At 42.7% G+C, this 12,353-nt stretch overlaps 1 protein-coding gene across 1 annotated transcript in view; it reads right to left on the bottom strand.

Annotated features, from left to right (window-relative positions):
* RBFOX2 (RNA binding fox-1 homolog 2) overlaps window positions 1-11,157 on the bottom strand; it is a 114,897-nt gene extending 103,740 nt beyond the window's left edge. The window contains exon 1 of the mRNA XM_085323604.1: window positions 11,085-11,157. Within this exon, the coding sequence (XP_085179730.1) occupies window positions 11,085-11,099 (15 nt within the window). The 5' untranslated portion in view covers window positions 11,100-11,157. The remainder of the gene's footprint in view (window positions 1-11,084) is intronic.
* Between the last annotated feature and the right edge of the window lie 1,196 nt (window positions 11,158-12,353).

Genomic DNA, 12,353 nt, shown 5'->3' with positions numbered 1-12,353 from the left:
AAGCTAGAGATTTGTGTGTAGGCCAGAGTCAAACCAGCGCAACACTTAAGCCGCTTCTTAAGCTCACATCGTAATGAGGCAAACTGCAAGTTCAAGCTTTTAAGGGCCACAGCAGGCACACCTGCTGCCACCGCTCACAACTCGGCAGCTTCCGAGCAACGTATGCCAATCGTGAAAATCTAATACGTCTCGACTGTCTGCCACCAAATTGCTTGAGCAGGCAGATCGAGCTGCAGTGTTCTCTTTCATATACATTACTAGGTCCTCAGCACAATCCTGACAGGGAGACCTTTTCCACAGATGAGAAGTGTGGCAGACACACAAACCCTATAGGAAACAAATTTCAGAATGGCAGATTGCCAAAGGCACCTCTAGGCAAAAGGAAGAAAAACTGACACTGCCATCCAACTACCCTGGAATATTTGTAATGGAACAGAAAAGTGTGCAACTGTCATCAAGATGAAAATGAAGAAAATCACAGCTAGATTAAAAAAAAGAGAGAGAGAGAGAGAGAGAGAAAGAGAATTTTTTTTTTTTTTTGCACATTCTGTTCCTGACTTACCTTCTTTACAATTATGGGACAGATTTAATAATAGTCCCTAAAAATCCAGTTGTCACATTTTGATATTTCTCCGACTACCCACAGAGATCTAATTACCTCAAACACTCCACATGCCTGAAGAAATCTCACACGGACAAGTCCATTCCTCAGCCTCTCCCCCAAAAAAGGTCTGAAAAGTGGAAGCAGCCGCAATGCTATGATGATCAGGTGACTCCTGGGGCTGTGCATCAGGGTTAAGGAACATGGACAAAAAGGGGAACATCTGCTCCAGAATTAGAGAGGGCAGGATGCTTTAAAAAAAATGGAAAAATAATTAAACAAGTTAATGAGTCGTAGTTGGCAGAGAAAGCCCAGGCTGAGAAAGATACAACTCCTCAGTGAAAGGAGAAAGACAGCAAGAAACCCTCCCATGTCAAGGCAGAAAGAGACCCAAGTTAGAAACTCYGTAGTGGAGCTGTGACAGAAGAGGAGGGAGAGAGAAAGGACGTACCAAGAGAAGAGCAGATTTCTTCTGGAGTTTAAGGGCTGGACTAAGCTTTTGAGGACGAACAAAAGGGAATGTCTGTGGTGGATCCGAACAGGAGACAGGGGTGGGACAGCAACGCCATAGGGTTTGTTACGTTATTATTTGTTTCTGTTTGTTTTAAAGGGAAGTTAACAGAAAAACACCAGAAGCTTAAAATGCTCAAAGCATACAGCCTGCCATCCCGCCTAGATAACGACAGAAATTCCCGCCCTATAGTRAGAAGGGCTTCTTGGGATCCAGCAGCCCTTCGACTCCTCACCCATGGCTGGGGGGTAGAGGGGGGTCCCATATCAGCAACTCGGCAGCACGGAGCTCCTTGCACTGGCACCAGCCGTCTGCCCAATTCAGACCCGTAATCTCCCTCGACTTTGATTTAATGCGGCAATTACTGGTAATGTGGTTTGAAGGAGATAAATGCCCAGTACAGGGCTGGTTGGCACTGACGCTCATTCCGCTCATGATGCGAGAACAGTTTTAATTAAAATCCCCTTTATGATAAAGGAGCTGCTTGACTGGATGTTTCTGTGCAGCCCTGATACGGAGCCTCCTCCAAAGCGGATTAGAAATCAAAGTTCCCCCTTCTCGCTACTGGCAACACACAAAAATATGGAATACAGTTACCATGTCGCTCCTCTGCAATTTCCTTAACCCTAGAGCTGCTGGGAAAATGTCACATTTGCTTAAAAACAACTGCCACCTCCTGTCACAGCTCTAAGTGTTTTCCAAGAACTAAGTACCAGCAACGCATTAATCAGAGTAAATGCATCCAGAGGACTCATCCTCCATGATTCCAAACCATTTTTTCTTTCTCTATTTTAAAATGGAATTAGCTTGGCCAGTTATACTGCAGACTTGTCATTACAGACTGCATCCTGGTGAGGAGGGAAGACAGAACCACGGTGCTTTGGCAAGATGGTAGAAAGCCGGGAGCTAGCTGCAAGGCTGGAATAGCAGGAGATTCTGCTGCGTGACACAGAGGAGCACTGACAGGGAAGATGGGAGGAAGGCTGAAATAGTACAAAAGATAAAGGACAAAATTTGGCAGAATAGTCAGGATCTCAGCGCGGACACGTTCCAGAAATCATCTGTCAGCTCTTGATCGAGTTACAACAAATATAGGTGCAATTTGGGGTTGGTTTTCTTCTTTATGATATAGGAAATACCAGAGATGAATATATTAAGCACAGCTCGTTTCTATTATTGCAAGTGCCAAGAGCAGATTGTCACAGTGAGAAATTGGCCTTGTGCATTACACAGAAAAGGCAGCACTGGGTTTTGAGGCCTGCAGACAGCACAATGTGAAGATAAAGAGCCTCAAGTCTGAATGCACATTATTTCTCTCCTTAAGTCAGTGAAACACACAAAGATAAAAAGGCTGATTTAAGCAGTTGAATTTCTCCTCGGCTCTCAGAATATATCTGTGGACCACAGCACCGTTCCAGTCTGGTCCCAGGAATCTCCCCTCTCAACTTCAGAGTTTTTGCATCATCCATGTTCTCTGAAAATTTCTTCTTCGCTAAAGCCCTCTGTGCCACTTGGTGGTATTCTGTTCAGGAAAAGAAAATCGTTTCTTTCAAATTCCTGTCTTAAAATGGCTCTAACGTTGCAGGAATGTCCCCTCCATCAGACAGCACAATACCCAACAACAGCTGAGAAAGAAATTTCCAAACAGCACCAGGAGGAGTTCAGCACAGCTCACCATACAGGATGCTGAAGAAGCAAATGTGAAACCAAGAAAGGCTGACGTAGCACCACCCTAACAGTGAAATCAGCCTTCAGGAGCAATTGCTCCTCAACTGGATGAACAAAGGATAAAAACACCAGGCCAGAAAAGGCAACATTAAGATATAATGCAGTTATGTTTATCCACGGGGCGAAAAAAATGAAACCAAAAAAGGCCTGGTATAATTAACAAGATTAAAGGGGGATTTAGGATCAGGACAGAAAAGCAATAGGCCAGATTGATCCTTACAGGATTAAAGCTGGAATCCTACTAAGAGTCCAGTGGTTGAGAGATCAATGCAATGTAATGGGATTAAATCAACATCAGCTTTTGTTTTTACACATCTGAACCCCCAACGCCTGCACTCTTACCACTTCAGACAAACAGCAGAAAGGTTGATTGGTATCAACAGACAATTGGTGTGAAGATCAGCCACGCACTTGCACGCTCCAACTCCGTAACAGTAGGACAAACAGCACAGGTACTGCCACTTCGACAGCAAACGGACAAAAGCTTTGTTGTCCAAATATTGAAGAAAGATGAGGATTTACCAAGAAGTCAGTGGTCTGGTCAGCTATAAATTTACTTATATCAAGTTTGATGGGATCACCCCATGACTGATGGATGGGAAAGCCAGGAGGAGAGTCCCAGCTGCATTCAGACATGCTGCAGACTGGCAATTGGATTTTGATATTGTCTCTTGACGAAGAGGAACAAAGGAAGCAGTATACTCTGCGGAACATATCAGCAAACGTTTAAGACAAATTGTCGCACATCCCTATTGCACAACAATATCCAAGAAATACAAAAGTGAGAAAAGCCTCTTTCAGAATGTATCATTTGCATTACAGCTGGTGTAACACATGCAGACCAGCTGCACCTCTATTCCACTGCCCTGAAGTTTGCAAAGCTTGCTGGTAATTTGAGTTGGTATTGGGGTGGGAGACAAAAGGAGAGAAGGAGAAAAACAGGACAGGGCACTTTATTTTTAAATATATATATTTATACATATATAATTATATATATATTTTTATAGATAATATATGTGTAACTATATAATATATATATTATTATATATTATATATTAATATCAATTAATATTAATATATATTATTTTATATATCATATATTTGTGCATTTGTGTGTGTGTGTGTGTAAACTATTTTTGAAGTTTTTATTCTTGTAAAAGAGAAAAAAAATATAGGTTTAAATCAGATGGTATCCATCACCATCCTGCTCTACTGAAGATGGAATGAGTGTTTATCACACACCTGTTCTCAATAACAAACCAGTTGCACTGGAGAGCAAAACTTCACATGCTAAGAAAAGGCATCAAAGCGTCTTCTGTTTCCTACAGCATTTCTGGGGAGTCCCTAAAGGTGTTTTAAAACAATAATTATATATACCCTATATACAAATCAGCAAAAATCTCTCTGCTTTTCAGTGAACACTATATTCTAGCAGAAGAAAAATCTCACTAGCATCAAAATTTTACAATTCAGATAATGCTCTGTTGCTAAAGATGCCACAATAAGTTGCCTCATATATGATGAATGTGCTTTTCCATTTCAGCAGGTGGGACAAGAAAAGTCATCCTTCATTCACTGCTCCTCCTCACTTAAGCATCAGCCAATGACCCACCATAATAAACTGCTTTGGGGGCAAGGGGTGGAATAGCTGCAACTACCACTGGAATCAACAGGCCTCTGATCGAAGCTGCTTCCGTGTGTTACCGAGACAGTTCTGATAGAGCTACGTACTCCATTTACACCGTTAAATAGGCTTTACCTCTTTCTCAAGAGAGGGTGAGGCTTTATTCAGATGGCTTCTCCATCCAAGGGACGGAGGCAAGCAAACATCCCCTACTGATCGAGGGCAGCACTAAAGGAGGTGAAAAGTTAGAAAATAGCAATGGATAGATCATACTATGCCTGTTTCCTATTTTCTAGCCACGTATACATATTTGAATTTCAACATTTTTCTGCATTTAAACTTTGTTTCAACACTAGATGATTTATAAATTATGAAAAAGTACAGAAGAACATTCCAGTATCATCCTATGCCAGCACTTTAAAGTACAATGAATAACAAACCCCAAGAATACGTAAAAGTTGACATCTGGTTAAAGTATTTTTACATTATCATAGTCTTAATGTCCAAGATTCATCTACAGCTTTCTGTGGGGGATAGTTTTTCTCCTACCTCAAATGAAACATGTTAACTGCCTTTGCCCTGAATTCAGCTACAGACTGAAGAACCATCTGGTAAAAAGCCATCAACAGCATTGTGCAGGGAGTACATTAGTCATGAGAGTAGGACTCAGAACAATGAAACCTAAATTTAAGGGACAGACAAGAGAAACTTAATTACTTGTTTAAGCTGCTTCACAGCTTTGAGGAATCTTTAACACTTTCAGCAAAAGCACCAGAGGGCACAAAGCACATCCTCAGTTGGTTTCTTACTTTCCTGCAAGTCCATTTTCCCTTCCAGCGCAAAACTATCCATGCTGGTCCATCAGCACAACCTTCCTCTCCAGTGAAGAGCTGAAGAATGTGTTACATTGTATTGGGTATAGAGTATTGTCCAGAACCTTGGCACTGTGGATCTGTGGGCGCAGACTACAGACCCTTCTCCAAACTGACAACTGTCTAAAGAAAGCATTTTGTCTAACCCACAAACTCCTCCTGTACCAAGAAGTCCTGCAGAAGGAGTACAGGATTTCTTCGAGCTAATCATTCAAGTCACCCAGTCATTCTTTGGGTGAAGCATACATGCATATGTACTTGATACCTTAGGAGCTTCAGCAAGAAAAATCATCCAAATTTAGGTGCACTCAAAGTCTTTTCCTATACTATCACTGTAACCCTGGGAGTTAGGCCAATGGTAAAGTTCTGGCATTGCTGGAATTAAGATTTGCAAGAAAGGACCAAGGGACATGAAGGAAACTGTCGGCAATAATGATTTGAGGTAGAACATCCTTCTTCCTCAAGTTTTCAGCTGCAAATTAGGAAGGGTGAGAACAGGTTTATTCTCTTCCTTCCAAGAGGAACAGGTTGTTTTGTGATAAACACACTCAAACAGAATTTCATTCCTGTCAGTCTCCTAAGACTTGGGCAGTCTTAAAACGAACAATCTCCTGAACTCACTGCTGTTTGGACAAGGAGGAAATAAAGCGGATGGGCAGAAGAGCTGCCGGAGAAACTCAGCCACCCTACGTCTCTGTAATTCTTTTGTATAGACCCATCAAGGAAGTAAATTCCTGAATGTGATAGCAATGCAACGGACACTGATTTTACTTATTTTTATATTGATCAAGTGTAGCCCAGTGGATAGATCACTCCAGTCCCTCATCTTCCTTCTCTGAAGCCAATGGCTTAATTTAGAGTGGCTTCTCCCTCTGAATTGCAGAGTTCTCCTGCTTCAGTAGCAACTTCGGCATCTTCCAGAATTACAGGCTTGCAGGAATACAGCACTGGAAAAGACCTCCTGGATCATTAGCTCTAGTTTCCTATTAACATAGACAGTCACATTATATAATCTCTTTTATGAACTCTTCTTGCTCTATTTCCCAGATCTCTAAAGTTTGTTTAAAAACCTAAATGCAAATAGATGCAAGTTGCTTTGTAACACCAACCCCCAGGGAAGTGCAATGCAGATATCCCCAAACTGGCTGTACAGAGAGCAGCTTGGAAGCAGCATGACCACGTTCACAAGGTGCTGCACCAAAGCTAATGAACCTCACCTGTCAATAGAACTCATTATCTCAGTTGCAGTGCTGGACAAACACAACTATACTACTTCTAGATTCAAGCTGCTAGATATGCATGACAATATGGCTCCATGGGGACTTGCAAGCTAGAAAATCAGCTCACATGTTACTACCTCAGGGATCTTTGCAAACATTCATTTTCATGATTTTCCAGGGCTTTCCTACTCTAGAGCAAGAATTCAGAACTGGTACTTCTATTAATGGCATGTGCCTTTTGCCATCCTCACAGAAATCCACCGAAAACTGACCAAGCAGTAAGCCTCTAAACAGCACAGCATACATGCATGTATTCAGGAAAACCTTCCCGCATTTTCACAACCACAGCCTCCCAGAGGCCATCACATCTTAACTTCTCTTAGCGTTGACCACACTGTGYGCAGATCATCCTTACACAGCAACTGCACATTCTCCTTCCCTTCATAGCTCCAGCTTATGGTTGACAAGTTCATTTGCCATTCCTACCAAACAGGTTCCAGTCAAAAACCTACAGGCACAGCCAGATTTCCCTACCAGTAACTGCCCCAGGCTTAAGCATGAGAACAGAGCAGGGAAGCCATTTTCCCTGGATAGCCTCTTGCTCTGATATCAAATGCATGCTTTGAAAGCCATGCTGTAATCACCATCCTTATCACATGAGGAAGAGCACGTTGCTAAGACCCAGTTTGGCAGCAGAATTGGGTTTCTAGTCCCTTGGTGGTAAAGCTGATGAGCTTGGAACCTAGAGGGAAAGATTATTCCAGTGAATGCAAAGAGAGGCTTTTAAGTGACAAAAAAAGCAAGTACAACACAATTCAGGAAGAAAAACAACAAAAAAAATATTTTAAAGTGAACTTGGCAAGCCTACTAGCACTATTCTTGTCTGTATAGTAGATAATTAGTAGGTGTAGGTAAGATCTTCATTTTCACAGGGCTCTGGAGAAAGAAATCATTTCTAGTTGCAATAGGCAGCCAGCCCTCTCACAAACACTCAGCATGTACTCTGTACATGGCTGCGAGAAATGAAGGAATTATCTATACACACACACACTATAATCCAAGATCACAGCTATGAATCCTGCGCTTTCCTATCAGGAGCCTAGCAACAGCATGGACCGCCCCTACCTTGGTCCCTCCTTTCTTTGATGGTTTCAGTTGTCTTTCAGCATGGGCAAAGGATGGCCGATAAATTGCTTGCTAGGGCTGTTGCCCCTTCCTTTTAACCTTTCTTGTTACAACGGACCTCCAGCAAAGCGACATTTATACCCACAACTCTCAGAACACATCATGCTCTTTAGAAAATACTTGGAATGAAATGACTCTAGATTATATCTTATGACTCACAGTACATGAAGATTCATCTCCTCACAAATGAAAATATAAAAAAAAAAAAAAGGGGGGGGGATTTCTTATCCAGAAAAGGGCTGAACACTTTTCCCACACTAGGCCCTTGCCACTCCGCTCCCAGCTGCAGCCAGCAGAATGGTTGCCCCTGTGCTGTCTGTGCATATCTCCCTCCAAGCAAAGACCCCTCTCCTTTGTATGCCCAACTACCCTACGTCCCATCTGGAAAACAGATGACTAGGAACCCTCTAGAGCAAGTCAGGAACCCAGAAAGGTGTAGGCAAAGGGGGAACAGAGGGGGAGGTGAAGAAGAAAAGGGATAAGGGTAGATTTAGAAGGTTCCCTATCCAACAAAATATCCTGTCTGCAAAAACAGAACTCCTATATGCATTTTCTGTACATAAGGAAAAATATCCATACTAAGTTTCTATATGAATGATTAAAGCATACATTTGAACAGTTTGCAACATTAAAAAGAGACTACCATACTGTCTCTGCCTCAGCGAGACTTCATACAACTACATCCTACACAATAAAGGCGTTAAGATAAATATTCGCTTTCGATATTTAATGGCAGAGCTAGTCTGCCGCCTTCACTTCCCTCGCAGTGCCCAGCATTAGGTCACCACGATAGACATCTTAAGCTTCCCACTTTCCAGGTTTCTACAGCCCAGAATCAACTGCAGTCTGCAAGCCCCTCCTTCAGGGTATTCTGCAACAGGTTTCACTCCAGGGAATACAGTTCAGCAAGCAGGAATTTCAATCTGAATGTAGGRTACGATGCCAGGTCATTTCAGAGGCACAACATTATAATTAGGGGCCTGTAATGTTGCAAGTAGTCTGCATGTTCAGATCCAATGTCCACTCCACACAAGAACTAGAAAGAAAGATGTGTTCTCCTTTTTATTTTATTATTTGACAAATATGACAGCATTTGTGATATGTCAATATCACACAATCTCTTTAAGGAAGATCATTCTGAAACTTGCAGGCCTAAAGGGGGCAAAATTATGGTTGCTCTGGGAAACTTAATTCTGGATTTCAGAACTTGCATATTTAAAACTTTGAATTTAATACTGCAGTAATGTAGTTTCATGCATTGAATTAAGGAATGACTCAGTGCAAATCTCCATGCATCTGCTGAAGTTCTGACGTTCCAAGGACAAGAGGCACAGAACAGAAAAATAAAATACGGATCAGGGAGCAAGAAGAGAATGGAGTGGAAATTGTAAGCATAGAAGCAAAAAACTAGTACAGCCAAGGCACAGCAAACCAGATACACCACTCAGGGCTCCTTGTTCTTATACCACTAAAGGTTATGTGGCACACCAGGATAAAAACAGCTTAAAGCTGCAGTACACAATGGACATGGAGGAAAAGGTTCCTGAAAGGAATGAGAGTAGACGATGATTCCCAGAAAGTAATAGGGTAACCTGTACTGAGAAGAGAAAGATCACATCCAGATAGCATAAAGTTACTAAYATTTTTCTTAATTATTATGGCGTGATGCCAGGCTGATGCCCTTAAAACCCCTTCAGCTATTCAAGTGTTTTGTAAATATTTTCTCCACTYGTCTGGAAGTTCAACTACAATGCAAGCACAGTAACAATGTACAGCTGTACAGCAAAATTTGGGGTGCAAGTGGAAGCAACAGCACAAGGAGGAATACTGTGCTTTATTCACTGGAAAATGCTCCCCAAATAAATCCTCTCTCAAGAATCTGGTACAGCACTTCATCTTTCACGCTAAAGACGGTCTTCATGCTGGCTGAGACCGCCACTTTATGGGACAGTGCTCGTGCACCCATCACCAGCAGCAAGAGGAAAGGCAGCGGGGCAGCTCTCTCGGCTCGTCTCCCACACTCGGCCAACATCCTCTGCCTTTCAGCTCCGTAAGGAACATCTCCATTGTTTATTGCTTATCTGAAATCAGCAGCAGCACGGCTGGATTACTTCTCATCTTACTCCGCCTACCAAATTAAGCAGAAATCTTAACTCATCCACAGGGTTTGCCTGGCCTTTTTCTATAAAACCTGTCATCCAAATTCAGGGTGCTGCACCTAAGGTTGAACTGGGAAGGGGGAGAGTAGAAAAGGTGAACATGCCCGCAAGCAGGACCTGCTGTACCTAAACAAGCAAGTGTGCATACCCCAGCACAGAATCAAGTTACCCTATAACAAAGATAGTGTGTGTATGTGCAAAGGAGGGAAGTAAAATCCTTTTGCCCGTGTTCCAAAGCTTGCTTTGTTGTTAAAATAAACCGGTGTTTGCTTCTGGGAGTTATGTGGAATAAGATTCCAAAACCAGCAGTGATTAGAACCCCCCCCCCTTTCAGAATTACGAACAGATTTAAAAAATAAACAAAAACTTCTGAATTGATTACTCTTAACCTTGAATACCTAGGTGAGAAACCCAAGGACAAACTACTGATCTCAAGGGTGGCCAAAAGCAGACAGTATAACATATATATGACTGAGTAGCCTAAGAGCTGACTGTTCCAAAGGAAATTCCAGCCTTTGCTCAAAGGCTGAAAATATATATGCTTTTGCTTTGGTTGCTGGATCTGTAACATTTTGCACATGTTTTTCCTGACATTATTTTCCATATTCCACCAGAAACTCTAGTTCCATGCCACATCTGGAAAAAGGATCTTCCGTCCAGTGTTTGTCAAAACAGGTTTCTCTCCCCCCTCATTTCCCCCACCCCCTCAAATTACACAACTGTCCATCTCCTGCTCTTCTCTTAGCATTCAGTGATTACAGATCTCTTTCAGCTGCACTCTTCCACTACCTGGGATGTCTCATTAACACCAAAATCCCATCAAGCAGAGGCATATGGGAGTAGTCTTACACATGGAAAAAAAAAATATATATATATATATACAGGTCCCACGGATGGTAGACAGTGAGCATAATTATACAAAGAATTTTGGCTGCAAGGCACCTGCCCAAAAGTACTATCCAAAGGAACTTTTAACTGCAGAAAAAAGCCTGCTCGATTCTCAGTTAAGAACACACATTCTAAATACTATTTTTTTAAATGGGAAATTAAAGCCCACGGTGTGTAGAAGCTGCAGAGAGATAAACCCAGCAGAGAAGGCCGCTCATGTTAGTGCAGAGTCCTTCAGCTTTCCATTCCTTATATGTGCAAAGTGTGTAAGCCCTCACACACAGTTCTCTACTCACCCAGAGGTACATCATGTTAGCTTGGGTCGTGCAAACCCAGCAGTGAGATGATCCAGGAACACAAGAGACTTCAGTAAAATGAAGAGACCAAGATTAAAAAAAAAAAAAAAAATCCAAATGGCTCAGTTTGGGGTTTAGAAAGCCTCTCGTCTCCTCCTCCCCCCTCCTCCTGCTCTGGCTGTTCTGCGCTGCTCTCTCGCACTTAATCTCTCTCTGGGAGTTCCCAGCTCCGTGTGTCTGTACTGGCGTGCACAGCACACACTCTGCATTTGCCTCCAGGGAATTTCTCTCTGTCATTCTACTTCTAAAAACACAATCTCGGCCTCACAAGATTCTTGCAAGAGGCAGGGATGGGTGGGGTTAGTAATAAATGCAGCCCAACTCCTAATGCTGAAGTGCTTACTTTAGAAAAGGGTTCTTTAAACACGAACGAGACAGAAAGCTATCCGCCAAGGTCAGCGAGGGTGAGAACCCACTCCCCCCCACACACTGACTGCTTCTCCAGGAAGCATCCGCGAATCCAGAAGCCACGCACAGTGCTATATACCATTTCTGAACGCCTTCATCAACAACGATTAGTCAGCACCCAAAATTCAGTCACAATTCAATAGCTGTATTTAATCATTAACCACTGACAGGAACCAAGGAACAGAACTACAGGAATCCTGAAGCTAAGAAGAAAATATATAGTGGGCCAGTCACCCTGGAGCTACCACAGGAAAAACAAACATCAGAGTAAGCTCAGGAAGAGAAGTAACTTGAAGATAAAGGGGTTAATCTGCTTTTGCAGGTGGCTCTGCATACAAGTATTTTACAGACTCCAATATTGCTAAAGGGGAAGAAGCAGCTGGCTCTAATTCCACAGAGTGTATCAGGTTCCAGCTGCCCGGAGGTAAGTTCCCCCCAAGTTTGAGTGAGGCAAGCACCCTCTCACTCAATGCACTCCGGTCCGATTCTCCAATTTCAGTTTCTGCAGACCTCTGCCAATCAGGAGTCAGCCACAGCAAAGGTACACAGAGCGAAAGATACTCTTTCCTGAGCTACCCAGAACAAGCCTACGGAGACAAGATCCAACAAGCCCTTCTCCACTGAGATGAATCCCCATCCCATCCCCCATGCCCAGTGCTACAGGACGAGTGTCACCTCTCATCTCATTAATCAGTTAAACTGCACTTCCAAACTAGGAAAACGGGTTTATCGCCCCTTCCCTTTCCCACCTCAGAACAAAGATTCAATTTTCCTCACGAGGTTCCAAATGGTGAATTAAAA

This window comes from Rhea americana, unplaced genomic scaffold, assembly GCF_003343005.1.
Source record: "Rhea americana isolate MKP2758 unplaced genomic scaffold, rheAme1 scaffold_85, whole genome shotgun sequence".
NCBI lineage: Eukaryota > Metazoa > Chordata > Aves > Rheiformes > Rheidae > Rhea > Rhea americana.
Note: the sequence above shows the minus strand (reverse complement) of the source record. Positions and strands in the feature narration are given on the sequence as shown.